The sequence below is a fragment of the Bidens hawaiensis genome, unplaced genomic scaffold (genome assembly GCF_021521415.1).
Source record: "Bidens hawaiensis isolate Kalapana, Puna unplaced genomic scaffold, B.hawaiensis_p1.1 tig00013365_1, whole genome shotgun sequence".
NCBI classification, from domain to species: Eukaryota; Viridiplantae; Streptophyta; class Magnoliopsida; order Asterales; family Asteraceae; genus Bidens; species Bidens hawaiensis.
The window spans coordinates 394771-415044 of NW_027492133.1; the positions used below are offsets into that span (position 1 = coordinate 394771).

General features: G+C 35.5%; 1 protein-coding gene across 1 annotated transcript; it reads left to right on the forward strand.

Annotated features, from left to right (window-relative positions):
• The first annotated feature begins 14634 nt into the window (after nt 1-14634).
• On the forward strand, nt 14635-16278 carry LOC143543951 (bidirectional sugar transporter SWEET9-like). Its single transcript, XM_077036154.1, has 6 exons — nt 14635-14683; nt 14786-14822; nt 14918-15131; nt 15222-15386; nt 15471-15590; nt 15946-16278. The coding sequence occupies exons 1-6, from the start codon at nt 14635-14637 to the stop codon at nt 16276-16278; spliced, it is 918 nt and encodes a 305-aa protein (XP_076892269.1).
• The last annotated feature ends 3996 nt before the right edge of the window (nt 16279-20274 follow it).

A 20274-nucleotide genomic window follows, 5' to 3' on the forward strand; every position in this document is an offset into this window, starting at 1 on the left:
CCAAACTAGTTCATGATTAAATTCGTTGATTACAAATTCATTTTGATCCAAATTCTGAACTCATGATCTCATCCAATTTCTAAACCATAATCAGAGCTTAAAGTATGAAATCTCTAAAATCAAAATCAAAATGAAACGCCATTGAACATTAAGAATCTTCAAAATTGATAAAAAAAAAATAATGATTTAATCAATCAAATTGATGTGTAAATGGATTTAGATTCATCAATCGATTATGAAATTACAGAATAATATACTTAATTGAGCTCTGATTACAATTCAAAATATTGCGTTTAAACGTTCTGAACAAAACTGAAGACACTAAATCATTCTAACCAAAACGAACACCTTTAAACATTCAAGTTAAACGTTCTAACCAAAAAACAAACACCTTTAAACGTTCAAGTTAAACGTTCTGACTAAAAACGAATACCTTTAAACGTTCAAGTTTAGAAGTTCACAACAAAAAGTTTAGAAGTTCAGAACAAAAATTTTTGAAGTTCAGAACCCTAATCAGAGCTCAGATCTGAAATTAAACGTTCTAGACAAATCTTTAAACGTTTAGAAGCTCATATATGAAATTAAACTATCTGTAATATGAAATTGAACACTGAAATCCCTTTCACGTTAAGTTTTTTAGCACTAACCTCGTTAGTTTTTCTCGTTAAATCTAGATATATGCAAGGCACATGAGGGCATTATTGTAAATTTACATACTTATTTAATAATATTAAAACTAAAATAATAATATTAAAACCAAACAATCACAATCACAATCACCACCTGCCCTCACCACCACCACCACCCGCCCTCATTGTAACATTTGTTAAATTTCGGATTCTAAAACCCGACCCGTTTAAAATTTTATTTTTCGTTCTATGTTATTAATTCAAATTAGTAAATCTATTATCGATCATTTATTTCATTTCATGACGCTCGAATTAGTCTCGATTATTTTTTTATTATTTTTATTTATAAAATAATCTAACTATTAAAGATATGCCAAAGCAACCCCTAACTAACTTTTGATCACTCTTGCACCCACTACAAAAGATGAGGGACCTTCTTGCAAATTTAAAATACCAAAATATTTTTCCCTCCACCACACCATCACCACCGTCGGCGCTATAAATCCCCTCCCTTGCTTGTTCCTCAATTTTCGGTGAGAATAATCAAAATTGATCTTGCCAAATCAATGGATACCAAAAACGAGTCACACCGACACTCTAAATCGGGTAAATGATTAACTATTGACAGCTAACGAACTCGTTTAAAAAGATTAATAACCACGGCTGACCTAGGCTTTAAAACGCTATATAAACATGGATATAATTCAATTAACCTCGCACACTCATTCACTTTAATCCCTCGAACGCAAACCCTAACTTAATTTCAGTTTATAAAGCCGCCAAGCACGAGTTTGATCTCCAGCCAGGCCGCAAGGAAATAATTCGCCGTTCTCCCTCAATTTGTTTAATATTCTAGTAATTGCTACATCCTTCCAGTTCTTTTTTAACCATTAAGCATTAACCCAAAATCAATTTCATCAAACATTTATCGATTTAGGCTAATTGGATTTCTAGGGTTTTATTTGGGGAAGAACATGAACTGGAGTATAGTGTATTTAAACAATCCTTTCCGTTTTTTAATCATCTCAGTCGCTGGCTTAGATGGCCACCTCCTTTCTGGTTAGAGATGGTCAAAAAAACCGGTTTGGGAACCGGTTTGCCGGTTTAAACCGGAAACCGGTTTTTACGAAAACCGGTTTTTTAAAAACCGGTTTGACCGGTTTACAAACCGCCGGTTCGTATTTCGGTTACAAGTTTTAGATCCAAAACCGGTTAATGAAAAAACCGGTTTTTTTTAATAACCGGTTATGGAAAAACCGGTTAACCGGTTTATAAAAAAACCGGTTTTTGACCGTTGTGGAAAAACCGGTTAACCGGTTTCTCCATAACCGGTTAACCGGTTAAAAACCGGTTTTTGAGGAAGACGCCGGTAAACGTCAAAAGGTAAACACCCCAAGCAGTGAACTTTGAAGGTATGGTGGTACCAACTTTGTGAAACACATGACTCCGGATGAATTTAGAAGTCTAGATTTGCTGGCTTGGTGGAGAGGTAAGGAGGATGAGTTTCCGATCCTCGCCGCCATGGCCAAAGATTTACAAACGGTCCAAGCTTCCACGGTAGCTTCGGAGTCTGCTTTTTCTGTTTCTGGCAGGGTTATATCGATTAGGAGGACTCGACTCACTCCACCAGCTATAGAGATGTCGATTTGCTACAAGGATTACTTGGACTCTTTAGATAGGGCACAACATCAACGCTCACTCGAGGGGGAAATGGAGTATGAGGCGGGCTTGTATGAAGACGAGGTCAATGAAGGACACACTCAACCAATGACCGATGAAGAAGCCGCGTACGACGATTACCTAAGGAATAGCTCGGGATCGGGTAGCGAAGAAAATTAGTTAAAGAAACAGCAAACATGGAGGCAAATAATGAGTAAGAAACAGCAAGTTGTTCATGTAATCGTGTCTAAGCATTCTTTAATGTTTGTATTTTTGAGTTACGAATATGCGATAACGATTTAATGTTTGTATTTTTAATGTAAAAACTATAAATGAAAGTTATGTGTTTTTAATCTTTGGTTTGTTGAAAACACATTCACCAACACACACTCATACTCATCTTCCAAGCAAAGAACCCTAACAACGAAAGCAAAGAATGGCTTCGGTCAGTCCGTTTTGCCTTGTAGTTACCGGTTTGCCTTGTAGTTACCGGTTTGTTTATACTGTGAAAAAATAATGGTTATTTAAAAAAAAAAATAAAAAAAAATAAAAAAAAAACCGGTTAACCTAAAAACCGGTTATTAAAAAACCGGTTAATAAAAAAACCGGTTTATTAACCGGTTCTAACCGGTTTCTAAACCGGTCCTAACCGGTTAGACCGGTTAGGGTTTTGTCAGACAAAAACCGGTTATTAACCGGTCCGGTTATTAACCGAACCGGTTTTTTTCCGGGCCAAAAAAAACCGGTCCGGTTAATAACCGAACCGGTTTTTTTAAAAAAAACGATTTGTGCACCTCTATTTCTGGTTACAAGCTTTAAATTGGCCTGGACGCGGGTTCAAGCCCTGCCAGGCCCGGTTTTGAGTATAAATTTTTTTATATATAGTTTTTGATCAAGTTTGTTGATATTATAACATTAAGTAAACATGGTTTCGTTAAAACTGAACCACGGGTTATTGTTTTTCTTGAACTTTTAATCTATCTATAAAGTAGATATATATGAGTATTTTTTTTATAAAGAAAACGTTTAGGTATTTTCATATATATATCTCTAACATATATATTCCTTTTTTTAAAGAAAAAGAAATAAATTAATTTTCTACATTTGCTTAGCGAATCGAATTATTTGGTGTTTGAATAAAAATCTTTCGTTTAACTTTCACGTTAATATTTATCATTATATAATATTTAATTATTTATCACAATTAATACCTACTTTTTTTTAACGCAAATTTAATAATAATAACAATAGTATTATATAATAGTTGTGTTTTTATCAATAGTTAATATAGCATAAATATCAAATAATAATAATATAAATACAAAAAAGATTATAGTAAATGTGCATTTAGTTTCTTATCGTTAAAAATATTTCATGTGTAAATCTAATATAACAACAACAACAATGGTAATAATATTAAATAATAAATAACAATTACTATAGTAATGAATTTAAACCCGAAAAGACTACAAATTATTTAAACCGATTAAGAACCTTAATATTTGGACTTATAATTCGTTAATCTCAAATTTGCTTAAAACCCCATCAAATCTCAAGTCATTATGTCTCATTAAATTTTCTTCGTTTATTAATATTATTGTTAACAAATAGGCCCTTTACGCATATCGAGGAGGTCGATCGTTTTCACTTTAATTGTTATTGTCGTTTCATCTTCACTAATCTACTTGCTAAAGGTAAGTAATTCACATCCCCCTTTTTACCGCTTTATATTTTGGGGGCATCATGCGTTAAATCATTTTTCACTATAATTCCACTATTTGCGTTATATGATATTGCTCAATTAGTTATACGTGCAAATGTGACTATATGTTTATTTTATGTTTTGGTGGTTGGTATCTCATCCTCATCCTCATTAGTATGATCATACGTCGTCGGAGTAGCTCGTTATCCGTGGGATTCGAATGAAAAGACAACTTTTATATTATTGTTATATTGTTGTTATGCTAGTTGTAGTATTTCATATTATCGCAAGGAATTGTTATTTTTATATTATATGTATTTAAAAACCGTGATTACTTGCTCAACTATATGTTGACAAACTATGTATTTTCCCGCATGGCGCAGGTAGCTATATTGGATGAAGCAAGAGGTTTAAAGAGTAGATTCGACCTTAGGATGCATGAATTAAAGACTTATCTATTTCTTTTTATTTAATTGTAATGCTTATTTCCATGAGACAATGTTTGTGCTTTTGAGTACTTGAATAATATGAATTTAATAATTTAGATATTGACACGTGTATTTATTTTAATGTCTTTTGAGCTATGATACAATTATGCAGCGCCCCGGCATATTCCGCCATATTCCGCCATAGGTTGGGGTGTGACACTCACCACCGCCACACGCCTTCACTACTGCCTAACACCATTTTCCAAGTTCCACCACCACCACTGGCCACCAGTAACGAACCCTAATTTCTTCCGGCCACCAGTAACAGACCCATCGGTGGTGATGTGACGGAAAAGGGGAAGATACAGACATCTCCATCATCTCTGATTTAAAATCGATGGATTAAATTAATGATTTGTGATCCTCAGATCTGCCCCTTTTTGAATGGATTGTTTCATCCAAACACCACCATCGCTACCATAACCAACCAAACAACCACCACCTTTCACCGCCTCCACTTGTCGCCGGCTCCACCTGCTGCCGCTACTACCACTCACCACCTGCTGCCTCCATCTGTAACTCCAACAAATTAAAAACCCCGAAATCTCCAATAGTTATCATAATTACAAAATCAACACCAACTTTAGCCCTAATTCATCTACACCCATCGCCGGTAACCATTACCACCATCGCCTGTGACCACCACCAACCCTCTCTTATCTCTTTGTATACTCAAACCGACATCGTTGATTGGAGTTTTAGGTTGCCGCCGGAGGTTGGGGGTGGAAATACGGGATCGGTGGTTGTAGGGGTATGGTACTAAACCCGGCTTACGACCTTAATTTATTATGTTTGGCTTGTTTTATTATATAGGCTAATACAATATTATTGGGCTGATGGGGGTTTTGTGGAGGTAACCCTAACTGGGCTAGGCCCATTAGGGTACCATGATGGTGGCCATGAGGCTCCCTATATAAGGAGGTCTCCACCTCCTTATTAAGGGTTGGTTGTTCTCAATAAGAGCCACCACCATAACCATTTTTGTGTCTGTAAACAAGAGATCCTTGAGATTTCTTAGCAGTCACCTCCACACCCCCAAAAACCATTGCAGACCTTAAGCTACCGGAGAAGAAGATCGAGTCGTGGTTCGTTCATCTCGAAGACCGGGGAACATCGTCATGGATCAGGTCAGATTCATTTCATGTTTCTACATTGGCGCCATCCGTGGGACCGGCAACGAACCACGTCTTGTTTTTCGTCTCGGTCCTCCGATCTGTTCATCAAATACTCTAGGTTCTATGATTTCTTCTTTCAGATCTGTCCTATGGAAGTCCAAAAATCTATAGATCTGAAAATATTTCTAGATCCGGAAATATACAAGAAGAAATACCACCAAACTTTGGGGAAAACCGTTAGATCTGTGTTTTTATAAGTGAAATATACCAGAGCTAGTTATGATTTTTTCATATCTGGGTTCGTTTGAGCAATAGTCACATTTCATATTCATAGATCTATAAATCCTTTCAGATCTGTTGGTTTTTACATAAAACCTACCTGATGTGGATATTCAGATCTGTTCCATGCGCGCTCAACTCCCCGCCATACATGCGCGCTCAACCCCGCCATGCATGCGCGCTCAACTCCCCGCCATGCATGCGCGCTCAACCCCCCGCCATGCATGCGCGCTCAACCCCGCCATGCATGCGCGCTTAACCCTTCGCCCCGCCATGCATGCGCGCTCAACCCCGCCATGCATGCGCGCTCAACTCCCGCCATGCATGCGCGCTCAACTCCCGCCATGCATGCGCGCTCAACTTTCTGCCGCTATGCATGCGCGCCCGCGGATCACCACTCCGCCGCCATGCATGTGCGACCTTGGATCGCCATTCCGGCCACCACGGGTGCAGATAGATCAATTCTAACCACCACAGAAGGTTCATGCGGATCAAAATCCGAGTATTGCGTGCTATGTGTGAGATCAAGCAGTAAGTTCCGGCCACCGTAGGTGCGGACACCACTATTCACGCACGCCGTCAAGGTGAAACACTCCGCCACTATGCACGCATGCGTGTTATGCGAAGCCAACTACGGCCGCTGCGTACTCCATGCGTACTCAAGCGGATTAAACAAAAGGTCTGGCGTATCATTTCAGCTTCCGCGGATCATGTAAAAAGCCCAGGCAAAGCTAAGCCGAGTCATTTCCGCCTTCCGCAAAACTTTCTTGAGGGCAAATTTTGGCTTCCGCATGCTGCACGTATAGCTTCTGCGGATCAATTTCTGTCTTCCGCGAGCCGTGAAAAAGCTTCCGCGGGTTGATTACGAAAGCTCCGGTGACTTACAACTCAATTCTAGCTTCCGCGGATCACCCAACAGGCTTCAAGCAAAGCAATGGTGGATTAAACACGGCTTCCACGGGCCTGAAAAAACAATGACGGGTAATTTCCGGCTTCCGCGGTCATAGTTTCTAGCTTATGCGGATCACCTAAAAAGCCCCGGGAAATGTTACGGCGGGTCAATTCTGACTCCTGCGGACCAAACGTTTCCTCAAACCAACCAATTAACTAAGGCCACGGGCCACAAGCAAAGCTTTTGCAGGGCAAGTGACCTATAGCGGAACAATTACGGGTCAATTTTGGTTCCCGCAGATCACACAAAATTTATGGCGGGTCAATTCGAGCTTCCTCAGACAGCGAGGAAAGCTTCGGATAGTCAGCAGCGGCTTCCGGGAAACTCCATGCGGGCCATATATGAATCATGCGGGTCACGTATGTACGACGGTGGACTAAACGTCAGTCACCACGTGTCTTTACTGTGCTCCGAGCTCCGATGAAATTATAATACTCTGTTTCAAGCGAACAAAAAGAGAGATGGTGGATATATTATTATGGTGGTGAACTGGTACTCCATTCGAACACCTTTGACGTAAACATTGTCAGTAGCAGCACATGGCCATAAATTCTTTAAATAGAATTAATTTTCAATTTTCACAAGAGTCCCCTAAACTATTATGTCATATTTATCATGGAACAAAAGTATAGAGTTGAGTATTTACACTTCGCCTCTCTTACCGTGCATCAAGATATGACAGGGGTTGAATTCTACTACAAAAGGTCCTCTCTTTTTAATTGTGTTGGTTCAAAAAAAAAAGTATCTTAACGCTTTATTCTTGACTTTTTATTATACGTAAATATATATATTTACTAATAAACGTTCGGATATACAAACAAACCGTTATAAAGCGCGGTGCTCAAGTCATGTCTTGACACGATCTCCATTTTTATTAATAAACTAATCTTACATACTTGTTTATGAAATGAAATGGACGATGTCAAAGACTTTACTAATAAACGTTCGTATTACCAAGTCTTTGGAACGATTATTAGTAAATATGACTATGAATGATTACTTAATCTCATATGACATCTTAAAACAACAAATATCATTTTTATACATGATATAAAAAGTTGTTTATACTCATCCGCGCATGTGATTGAAACATTACTAACAAGTTTATTATTACAAGTTCAATGCTACTAACATTATTTAGCAGCAATGAACTGGGGGACTACCATGGTATATCACCACTACATTAGCGCGGTGGAAGACATCCAAATACTAGGTTGGGCTCACCTCATAATTCGCCTAAGGATGGAAGACGTCCTAATTAAAGGTTGGGAATCCTCATAAACCCATACGGCTACGCGCCATACTTAAAGGTTGGGAATCCTCATAAACCCATACGGCTACGTGCCAAACTTAAAGGTTGGGAATCCTCATAAACCCATACGGCTACGCGCCAAACTTAAATGTTGGGAATCCTCATAAACCCATACGGCTACGCGCCAAACTTAAAGGTCGGGAGCCTAATAATATCCCACATGGCCACGCGCCAAACTTAAAGGTCGGGAGACTAATAATATTCCACATGGCCACGCGCCAAACATAAAGGTCGGGAGCCTAATAATATCCCACATGGCCACGCGCCAAACATAAAGGTCGGGAGCCTAATAATATCCCAAAAGGCCACGCGCCAGCGTAGGTTGGGCACACCTCATAATTTGCCCGAGGATGGGAACCTTGTAATACATCCACTTTTAGTTGATATGTTTTTGCAGGTTCGGCTACGAGTCGCACAAGCACCTATTACATTATTATTATTATCTAGCCGTTTGTGCCTCCATTATTATTTTGAAGACAAGCCGGGATAGTCATCCTGCGTAGAAGAGGCCCTTGTGGGCCAGTCATTATCATCATATTACAGCTTATAAGCCGCAACTCGCGCTTGCTTCATTATTTTATAGCTCGTAAGTCGCCTCGCGCGCAAGCTTCATTATTTTTATAGCTCGTAAGCTGCCTCGCGTGCAAGTTGCGTTACATTATTATCGAGATGCGCACTCTATCTTTTATCAGGCCCCGCGCCACTATTGTTATGATGCGTGCTATATCTTATTCATGCCAATGCACCATTATTATCATAAGGATCACAACATGTCACCATCATGGAGAAAATCTCTCAAAACTCAAAGACAATAAAGACAAGGCCGAAGAAAGGGGAAAAAACCGCCTCATATCCTAACACACCTTATGAAGTCCAGAGCTCCACCTAAACGCTTGCACGCCTAGGAGCAACACTGGACTTGGGGGGCTTGTAGGGGTATGGTACTAAACCCGGCTTACGACCTTAATTTATTATGTTTGGCTTGTTTTATTAATGGGCTAATACAATATTATTGGGCTGAGGGGGTTTTGTGGAGGTAACCCTAACTGGGCTAGGCCCATTAGGGTACCATGATGGTGGCCATGAGGCTCCCTATATAAGGATGTCTCCACCTCCTTATTAAGGGTTGGTTGTTCTCAATAAGAGCCATCACCATAACCATTTTTGTGTCTGTAAACAAGAGATTCTTGAGATTTCTTAGTAGTCACCTCCACACCCCCAAAAACCATTGCAGATCTTAAGCTACCGGAGAAGAAGATCGAGTCGTGGTTCGTTCATCTCGAAGACCGGGGAACATCGTCATGGATCAGGTCAGATTCATTTCATGTTTCTACAGTGGTGAAGTTGGAGAATATAAGAATGGTGGCGGCGGTGGTATAGTTCAGAAAGGGGTTTAGTCAGTGGCTATATGGTGATGAGGATTCACAGAGAGAGAGAGAGAGAGAGAGAGGAAGAAGAGAGAGAGATAAAGAGAATGGAGGTGGGTTTGGGTGGGGATGGGGTGGGGGAGGTATTTATTTTAAATATATTAATGTTTTTATTAAATAAATTGTAAATTTACAATAATACACTCATGTGCCTTGCACATGTCCAGATTTAAGGAGAAAAACTAACGAGGTTAGTGATCAAGGACTTAACGTGAAAGGGATTTAAAATTTCGAGTTTGTTTTCTGCCATTTGTTTCGCTAAAGGGCATCCACTGAAAAAAACGTTCAAACATAAATGATGTCTTTTGCTATTTTGTCTAAAAATTAATATATTATTTTTTTAATAAACGATATTATTTATAATTAAAAAACAATTTTATAGTAAAAAAATAAGCAGGTCATGAGTCTCACCAAACCCAGATAGCTTTTAAATTCGGTTATAACATCTCATTTATTTGCGAAATCCTAAGTATATTAAATAAAATTAAAATCCAAAAAAATATATAAATATTATATATTATAAACGAATAACGCAAACAACCCTTATAACACGGGGGATAAAAACTAGTATGTGTGTTTGTGTATCGTAGTCTAATAAAAAGTAGTATTTTAGGCTAACTTAAATGTTTGAGATCTATTAGTTTTTAACATGTTCTTGTTCAAATTATAACTTTCTTAAAAAGGATATCCCTTTTCATGTATACTGAAAGTTTTACCTTTTAGGTGAGGAAAAAATCAAATGAAAAGGAGAGCCAAGTCCCCTGTCTTCTTCCTCTCATCGACGAATCTCAAGTGAACTTTCGACAACCCATCACTTAAGTGATTAGATGAGGCCTAGAGGTATTTTGACCCCGCCTCACGTTTCTCATCTATGTGTTTGTGAAGAGTAGATTAATCCATATATCCAAAATGGATATGAACAACTTCAATTAGGATTGTGTAACGGCCTTTAGATACTAAAAATATGGTTGTTGGCTCATAGAAGGTGTAGAAATACTGTGGAACTTGTAAATTTTATTTTTTCGGCATTCTGATTGGGTTCCAAAGCTCATCGGAACATCAAGAGGAAGCACATACGGGCAAGAGTTTTGAGGGATGTGTATCGAAATGGTTCTAGCTTGAGAGAGCGGTCACCAACAAGAGAATTGGCGTTGTCAAGGTGTGCAATAGTGGGAACAACGCGGGAGCTATGTTGGGATTGTGGTTTTTTCTTTTAGTAAATTACATATATAGTCCATATAGTTTGTAAAAAGGTAAAAGTGTCAATTTGCACAAACCTAATGGTTTTATCTTTAAAAAAAAATAGTGTTAAAACTCAAAACATATTACAAACCGAAAACCACATATATTAAACATTTATTGATAGCCTCTTGACCTAGCGGGACCTCCCACAAAGTAGGCGGTAGATGCATTATAGGAGTAGATTTTAGATGATGTATATTCGCCTTTAAATAAAGCATTTATCAAATTTTCAACCTTTTAATATTAAGCCTTATAGGTGATGTACTACAAGAACAATTTGTGTAACTAACTCTAATTGTGTGTGTATAATAAAAAAATAATAAACAAGTAGAACTCGAGTTTAAAAAATTAACTCATTAATTGAATTCGAGTTTTAGACCTGGAACCCGTTACAACCTGAACCGGAGTTCAATAACCTTTTAATATTAGACCTTTTATAGGTGTTACAATAGTGCAAGACAATTTGTATAACTAACTCTAATTGTGTGTATACATATAATAAAATAATAATAAAACAGTAAACAAGTCAAACTCGAGTTAAAAAAATAACTCATGAGCTAAACTCGAGTTTTAGACATGGAGCCCATTACAAACCGAACTGAAGCTCAATAACTCATAAGTTGAAACGAGCTTAGGGTTAGACAAATTTGTACTATGTACACAAAGGCAAAGAAAATATGTAACATGTACTCGATAACTTGAATTATTATTATTTTTTTAACCAATGGGTTGGTGGTATATTGACAATGACAAAGACTTTAAACACTTTAAGTTAAGAGGGTTTAGAAGTTTTGGATTTAAGTCCCACGAACGACAAAAGTTTAAAAAAAAATCCACCGTTGAATAAAAAAACACAAAAGTTTATTATTATGTACAACTCATTTCCAAATTTAACATACTCTAAATATGGATGCCACAATTAGCAAATGATGAAAGTAGCAAGAGAAGAAGGTAGAAGAAACCCTAAAAAAAGCAAATATGAACCCCTTTGATGGCGTTAGCATTAGGGGTGTGTTTACAAGTGGACTTCCTTTAATTTTATCATTATGTAACCTCAACCGATCCATCAATTTAATGTAGAGCGTTCGATTGATTTCCTCGATTGTCTTCGTGGCTCGATCATCGAACCCAATCTAGCAGAGCCACCGCTGGTTAGGGGTGTGCAAAAAGCTGAAACACCAATCCAAATCTGAAAGAACTAAACCAAAACAAAAGCTGACGGTTTGGTTTTATGTTTCTGTAAAAACCAAACTTACGGTTCGGTTTTGATTTGTATATAATAAAATCTAAAAAAAACTGAATGTCCGAACCAAACCGAATTTGTAGATTTTATTTTTTATTTTTTTAATTTTAAGTAATTTATAAAATAATAAATATGTAACTCAATATTTTAGCCCAAATGTATATTAACTATTAGTTCTTAATTATTTTTTCATTATTGATACTAGTTCTTAATTAACAAAATGATTTAGGCCTAATTTCATTATTTTGGGCAGATTTTTGGCCCAAAATTTTTAAGCTTAACTGACAAAGTTGAAATCGAACCTAACCCAAACCAAGAAAACCAAAAATCGGACGATTTTCAAAAATTCAAAAACCAAAGTTTCAGTTTTTTGCTTTACCCAACCAAATCGTGCGTACCCCTATCGCTATATGTCTCTAGAATTATTACACGTAGAAGCTTTGTTGTAGAAGAATGATTGAGTGCCGTTAAGTTGTTGTAAATTACGTATTGAGAACAAGTTTCCTAAAATTAGGCAAAGAAAAAAAAGTGATTTTCTTTTTCCGAATTCACAATATAAATTATAAATCCCTATATATATGTAATGATAATAAATAAATAGCGTTGCCGTCTAAAACCATGTGAATGTGAACTGTATTTAATTTATGTAGTTGCAAAACTTTAATTTAACTTGTCGTCATAATTTACAAGAAAAAAAATTATAAAAAAAAGGTCAATCACGATTTTAAATATTAAAAAGTTTTAAGATATTTCAATTAAAAAAAAAATCATTTTGTGTAACTTTTATATTTATTTGTCTTCTAAATCTCAAGGAAACTATAATGTTATTATTTCAAGATTTCAATGGGAAAATTACGAAGTTGAACTATAAAAGCAAGTATAATTTTCACGCGGCAAAAACGTACAAAATATTTCACGTCTTTATTATGTTGTTTCGTCTGTTGCTGACCTGTAATCACCGTCAGGAGAAAATTCTGTTTTCACGTGATTTCTGTAGGTAATCTGTTGAGTAGCCTGTCGTCATACACATTGTCTGAGCAAAACATTAATAAACCGTTTTATGAGGAGCTTTAGTAAAGGTGAAATGCTTTTGATCAGTTTTTTTATAAGAATAATGAATCTTTTATTACACAAAAAAAATCATTTTGTGTAATTTTTATATTTATTTGTCTTCTAAATCTGAAAAGAAACTATAATGTTATTGATTTCAAAATTTCAATCAGCAAATTACAAAGTTGAACTATAAAAGCAAGTATAATTTTCACGCGGCAAGAAGAGTATAAAATATTTCACGTCTTTATTATGCTGGTTCGTTTGTTAGATGAGCTGTAATCACCGTCAGGAGAAAATTCTGTTTTCACGTGATTTCTATGGATATTCTGTTGAGTAGTCTGTTGTCTTTATTATGCTGGTTCGCCTGTTATTGATGACCTGTAATCAACGTCAGGAGAAAAGTTTGTTTTCACGTGATTTCTATAGGTATTCTGTTGAGTAGCCTGTCGTCACACACATCGTTTGAGCAAAACATAAATAAACCGTTTTATGCGGAGCTTTAGTAAAGGTGAAATGATTTTGATCATGTTTTCGATAAGAATAATGAAATTTTACCAAAAGAAGCTTGACGTGACATATATATTGTGCTGTAACTCTTATCTTTTATTACCAGTTACTTATAACCCGGGTTAACTTTAATTATTTTTTATTAAGGAACCGATAAACGTTTCACCGTTAAGTTGTAACTTTCATGAGATTTAACATTTAGTACAAGACATATGCATGATGCATTTTAGGCAAAATATAACCAATCCTTGCAATCAATCAGTTAATAGTTTAGTTTTTTCTTCAATAAAACCAAAATAATGTTTAAAACAAAGCCATATAGCCAAAACAACAAATTATGTATCTAACTTACACTTGACAAAATTAGAAAAATATATAAGAAGAACAAAGTTATAATATATCCTTAGATATAAAATCTATAATTTGTATCAATCATTTCGGTATTAACATTTATATATTTGGGGAAACTTATAACTAAATAATAATATTATTAAATTAAAAAAGTACTCAATGCAAATTATTTAGCTAATGAGTTAGGGGTGGAGTGGTAAGGGATAGATTTGATGTTTTATGTGACCTAGGTTCGATTTCTGTCCACAACATTTAGTTTCAGAGGCACCAGGGTGATGATGAGAGACTAGACGATTAGGTGGCTTTCACTAGTTGGATCCTTAAATTGACCGAGTTTTATTTCACCGCACGGTCGTACCTTCAGGTGAGTGTTCACGGGCATTGGCCTTAGGTGAGGGTTTTTTCCGGAAAGACGAGTGTATCCCGATACGATGAATTTAGCCAGTTTCGTTGGCAGCTAAAAAAATTCAATGCAATTATTTAGTTTATCTCCACAAGTAATAGTATTAGAAATCATTAAAAAGTTATACAAAAGAATACACATGTAAAACACACCTTATTTTTAATAACTTGCTTTTGAGACACTATATATATTGTTGGTTTTCACAAGTCTTTCTCAAGCTCTTTCTTTCAATCCTTAGTGAGTTGTTGTGAGCTTCATCACCACCAACATCAATGGCTCATTTCTCAACTCACCTCTTGGCTTCTATTTTTGGCATTCTTGGTAGAGTCTTCATCTATAATCTATACGATCATAAATTCTTTAAGTTTGTAAATTAATGTGATCATATATTTTTCTAAACTTTTTTGTTTGATTTGTTTACAGGAAACATCATCTCGTTCTGCGTGTTCTTGGCGCCTTTGTAAGTCTCCTTTCGTGTGTTTGGATCTATAACTGTCACAACTTTCACAGTTCTTAACATATTGTTGATTCTGAAATAAAATTAAATTCTTGCAGGCCAACTTTCTACAAGATCTACAAGAAAAAATCCACCGAAGGATTTCAATCCGTCCCATACTCGGTTGCCTTATTTAGTTGCATGTTGCTTCTTTACTATGGCAATCTCAAGACCGAAAATGGCATGATGATCATCACCATAAATTCAGTCGGTTGCGCCATTGAAACCGCTTACCTTATTGCCTTCCTCATCTATGCCACCAGAGAGGCTTTGGTAATGTCTATTAATATACATCACATATAACATATCAACATATAACAAAACATTTACATATATGTAATTTAACATTTGTGACTTTTGTAGAAATCCACACTCAAGCTAGTTGTGTTGTTCAACATATTATCGTTCGCATTGATAGTCGTTACAACTTGGTTTGCGGTCGAAAAACCACATAAACGAGAAGCCGTTGTTGGTTGGATCTGCGCTGTCTTTTCGGTTTGCGTGTTCGCTGCGCCGCTTAGCATTATGGTAATTTATTCTTAAATCTCTTCATTTATTAACTTAACTATGATTAATGATTCAATTATCAAAATTTAACATTTTTTTTTGCAGAGATTGGTTATAAGAACCAAAAGTGTTGAATACATGCCATTCTCACTATCCTTCTTCCTCACCATTTGTGCTGTGATGTGGTTTTTCTATGGCTTTTTGATCAAGGATTACTTTGTAGCTGTAAGTTTATATTTTATACATTCATTTATTTATTTAACAACTTTTTTTTGTTGACATCATCCTTGAAAAAAATAAAAAACTAAAACAATAAAATAACAAAATAACATAAATATATCTTTTTTTTATCTTTATAATTATAATAAAAATAAAAAGTTTTCATCTATAAAAATCTAAAGATTATAATATGTATAAGTATTTTTTTTCTATACTATATTAATATGTGTATATCATAAATTTAACTGATTTTGTCTTATTGGTGTTATTTTTTCTTTTTTTCACTTTTTTGGTAAATTTTATATTTATCAAAAGTCAACAGGATTTTGGTTTAATAAAACTTGTCTATTTTATTTTGTAGACACCAAATGTGCTAGGGTTCCTATTTGGAGTGACACAAATGGTCTTGTACCTTATTTACAAAAATAAAAATAGGCAAGTGAGACCAATGGTACCAATGGTTCAACCAAAAGACGAGCCCGTAGCCATACCCATACCCGTGGTGGACTTAAGGGCAATACTGGAAATGCTTGAAAAACACGCGGTGGAGTTAGAGGTCGTGTTGGAAATGCCAGAGGAAACGGAGGTGGTTGAAGATGAAGATGATGATGAGATTAAAGAATTGGACGTGCCAACTAAAGTACTAGGTTTGGATGCCGATGCTGAAAAGACGATTATACCCATCGTCGGTTGAAGTTGAAGACCCGAGGTTTAAAATATCGCGAGACGAGTACCGAATCTGCCCTCCTGAACATGTAGTAGAAGCTAGAGCTTGATGAATAAGTTTTGAAATGGAGGAATATGCTTTTATTTAATATCTTTTTTTTTATTGCTTTTAGTTGGGAGAACGAGTTATATATAATAAATCTTTAAATAAAAATGATGGTATTAATATTTTGAGTTTGCCTTACTTTTTAAACATATATAAATAATGCTTGTAACGCATATATTATCGGTGTCGAAATAAAAAATTTTCGCTGGTAAAAAAACGAGTTTTGTTCATAGGTCTGCTTATGGATGCACATATAAACAATAAACATATGAAAACACACATATCAGCGCAAACTATACAAATGATCCTTATGAAATGTATGTTTTATAGATGTTACGGGTTTGGTACTTGATTTTCTTATCAGTTACACGTGTTGATCGAAGTCGAGATTTAGAAAAGTACAAAGAAAATAAAACATGCAATGTCTTATGAAATTGTTTGATAAGAACATGTTAAAATGGGTCCAAAATGGACATATGATGCTATTTATGATTCATTTGGTGAGATAACTTAGCATAAATATGGTTATATACAAACATTAATATCAAGTTATATAAAAGCTAATAAAGCAAAAGGTGTTAGAAATTGATTTCGTTTGGTGTTCCAAAAATGTAATAGTTTTATAATATTTAAATATATGTTATGAATTTAGCCTATCTACACATTTAAAGCTTTAGTTATATTAAAATTAATTAAACGACGATTATTGTTAGGGCAATTTAAAAATCTTTTGGCGCGAAGCTCTTTCGAAATTGGTGGGTTGTAGGTTTAGCATGGACAGCGATGGACGTGTCCATAGTCTCATCAGTTAACTCCATAATTTGCTTTTTTGCTTTTTTTTAAAATAGCCAAGGGTTAACAAATACAAAAACCCGTGTGTTATATATTACGTATAGAAGTGGATTTTCAAACCTGTTCGGTTTTAGTAACTGGAGTTAAAACAGGTTTTCGGTCTAACAGATTCGGATTTAAAACTGGTTTTGAAGGTGAATAATCAAAATCAACAGGAATCGGTTCGGGTCAGATGGGACCAGATTGAGTGAATTTGATTTGAAAAAAACGGTAACTTTTTTTTCTTTGTTAAATTGCTCTGTAATATTTCCAATCTCAAAAACGCTCTTTAGTAATGACATTCGAATTGCTTGAATTACTACTTGGACGAACCATTTGCTTGAAGACTACTTGGACGACATCGAACGAATACAAGATTCTACGTCTATAACCTTAAACCGCCATTTGTCAACCTATGGCAAAAGCGAGAAGCTCAATCTCAAGATGGGCCTGTTATGAATGTAAGGAATCAATAATCATTGAAGCCCAGTATTATCTACATGGGCCTAGTGGAGCGCCTGGCTATTTATATGTATGGGCCACCTTACGTTAGTGGGTCTAAGCATAACAAGTTTTATGTTGCTAAAGAAGTTGTTGGGCTTTACAAACCGACCGGTTGAACCAGTTGCCCGAACCAGAACCGATAGACGTCTATACTTCCAAGGCTTATCGGTTTTTAGTCCGGTCACGTCCAAAATCAAGAAACAAGTCATCAATTTAAATCTTAGCCCATTAAACTTGTACTATGCAACTAAATAACTAATCTTAACGTGTGGGTTTGTTTACGGCTTTACAAGAAGTGACATCCGAACCTTAAGGCCAGTCCGCATATTTAAATGAACTTTTAAATAGAAATTTATATATAAAGAAAATAATAAAACTTAATTCATAATTACTTAGATTGTTACAGTTAAAAAAGAATTTATATGTAACTTAGTTAAATTTATCAAATTTTGATATAAGCCATTGGTGAAGCTTCTTTAAGGCAAGTGGTGGCCCTGGCTCTGCCCCCCCCCCCCCCCCAAAAAAAAAAATTTTCGCTGGAAAATTATTATATCTAGTGTAAAATTACCGTTTCGGCCAAAAGTTTGAGCCCAGGTCCCTCGTTTATGATTTTTCTAATACATTTTAGGTCCCCCTCCCCTCCCAAGATTTTCGTCCAAGCTTCGCCATTATATACGCTAAAGCTTTGTAAGCTAACGTACACAGCATAAAGGTGCGTAGATTAGTGAGCAGTTGCAACTATAACGCATACAAATAATTATATTGCTAACGATACCTAATTAGTGTCATTTCTTTTTTTTTTCTGGAGGGATTCCAAATTTTTCTGACGCAAACGGGTAAATTTACACCAAATGTAAAATTATTTGGATGAAAACGTGTAAATTCACCTTACCGGGGGGAGGGGGGGTCTCAAAATTTTTGATGACAATAGGTAAATTTACGTTACATATACATTTTTTGGACGAAACATGTAAATTTATACTATCGGAAAAAAGAGGGGGGGGGGGGGATGCTACCCCGGGCCACCAATATCCTTCACCCTTGCTGACAAAGTACGTTTCTACTTGATCAAATCATTAATGATAAGATTTGTGTAAAAACACAAATTTTAATAACATTTGATGAATATGTAATATGATTTTTTGTTTTTCAAGTTATAACTCTCAAACAATATATAACATAGAAGGATGTCAATAACAACATTTAATATAGTATTATTCATGACACAAATATAGTCTAATAAAACATATAATATTTTACACAACTATATTTCAATACAAATGTTAATAAAATTCTTAAATGAATTTGAGAGGTAAAAACTTGCATATTCTTCGAATACTATTTAAAATTGTGATTTGAATACACAACTTTTATTATTAACAACTTCATCAAGTAGATTACAAATTTTAGTGATTTCATCTCCCATTTTTCGTTAAAATGTAAGATGCATTGTCCATCATACGCGATATATGAACAAGATGAATGAAGAGTTGAAGCTGGTTGACGGGTTGTAAATTGACTGACGAGAGTAATCAAGTTGTAAGTGTGTTAAATAGACCATAAAATGGTTAACATAGTTGTTATTAGGTATTGCATGTTACACAAATGAATGCCTCTCTACACATTTAAAAACACCAAGTCGATAATTTCCTTTTATTGTCGCTCTCAACTTTGATTTCCATCTCTCAAATGCATATGTGCTTTCGTCGTTATTGATTATTTTAAAAATTTTAAGGTATATTGGTTTTCATTAATCTCAGCTATCATCTTTTGGTCCCTGTCGATTCCAAATAACGAATTAGCCGCTGGCGGTTCCATCTTTTAACGTATTTGTTCTCAACGGTTCGTGACTAACAGAATACTAACGCTGTTACTTGCTGATCGTCCGGCCATAAACAACACATTTTTTTTGCCGAAAACCTCAACCAGAACACCACCACCAACTGACTCACCACCAACCAACCACCACCATTTGAGCACTACCAACCTATTCCGCCGATGGTTCTAGGTAGCGGTGTGCAAATTAACTGTCATAACCGTCAATCGAACCATAACCGACATAATCGAACAAATTTTAACTGATAACCGACAACCAATGGTTCGGTTTTAATGAATTTTTGAAAACCGTCAAATATGGGTCGGTTTTGATTAAAGATAATTTCAAACCCGCCATAACCGATCTGCCCCATTTACAAGATTCTCAACTTTATAGAGTGTAATAAGAAGTCTTGATGATAATTTGAAGAAAATTAAAAAGGTAATAAACTAATAATGCTCTCAATTTTTTACTATGATTTGATTTTGACTAAAAAGTTAATCCATTTATTGTTTGTTTGAATATATATTATTAATATTATGGATTATATATTTTGTTGAGCTATGTTATGTTATTTTTAATTTTTTTTTTTGTAATATTTAGTACCAAAGTTTTAGGCTCAATTACATTGTTTTAATTACGGTTAACCTACCGATAACCGACTTGTTATAACCTTCAAAACTGATTAACCGAAACCGCCATAACGGATCGGTTATGATTATGGTTATTTATTAACCGACATATTGGTTATGGTTATGAGTTTGGCC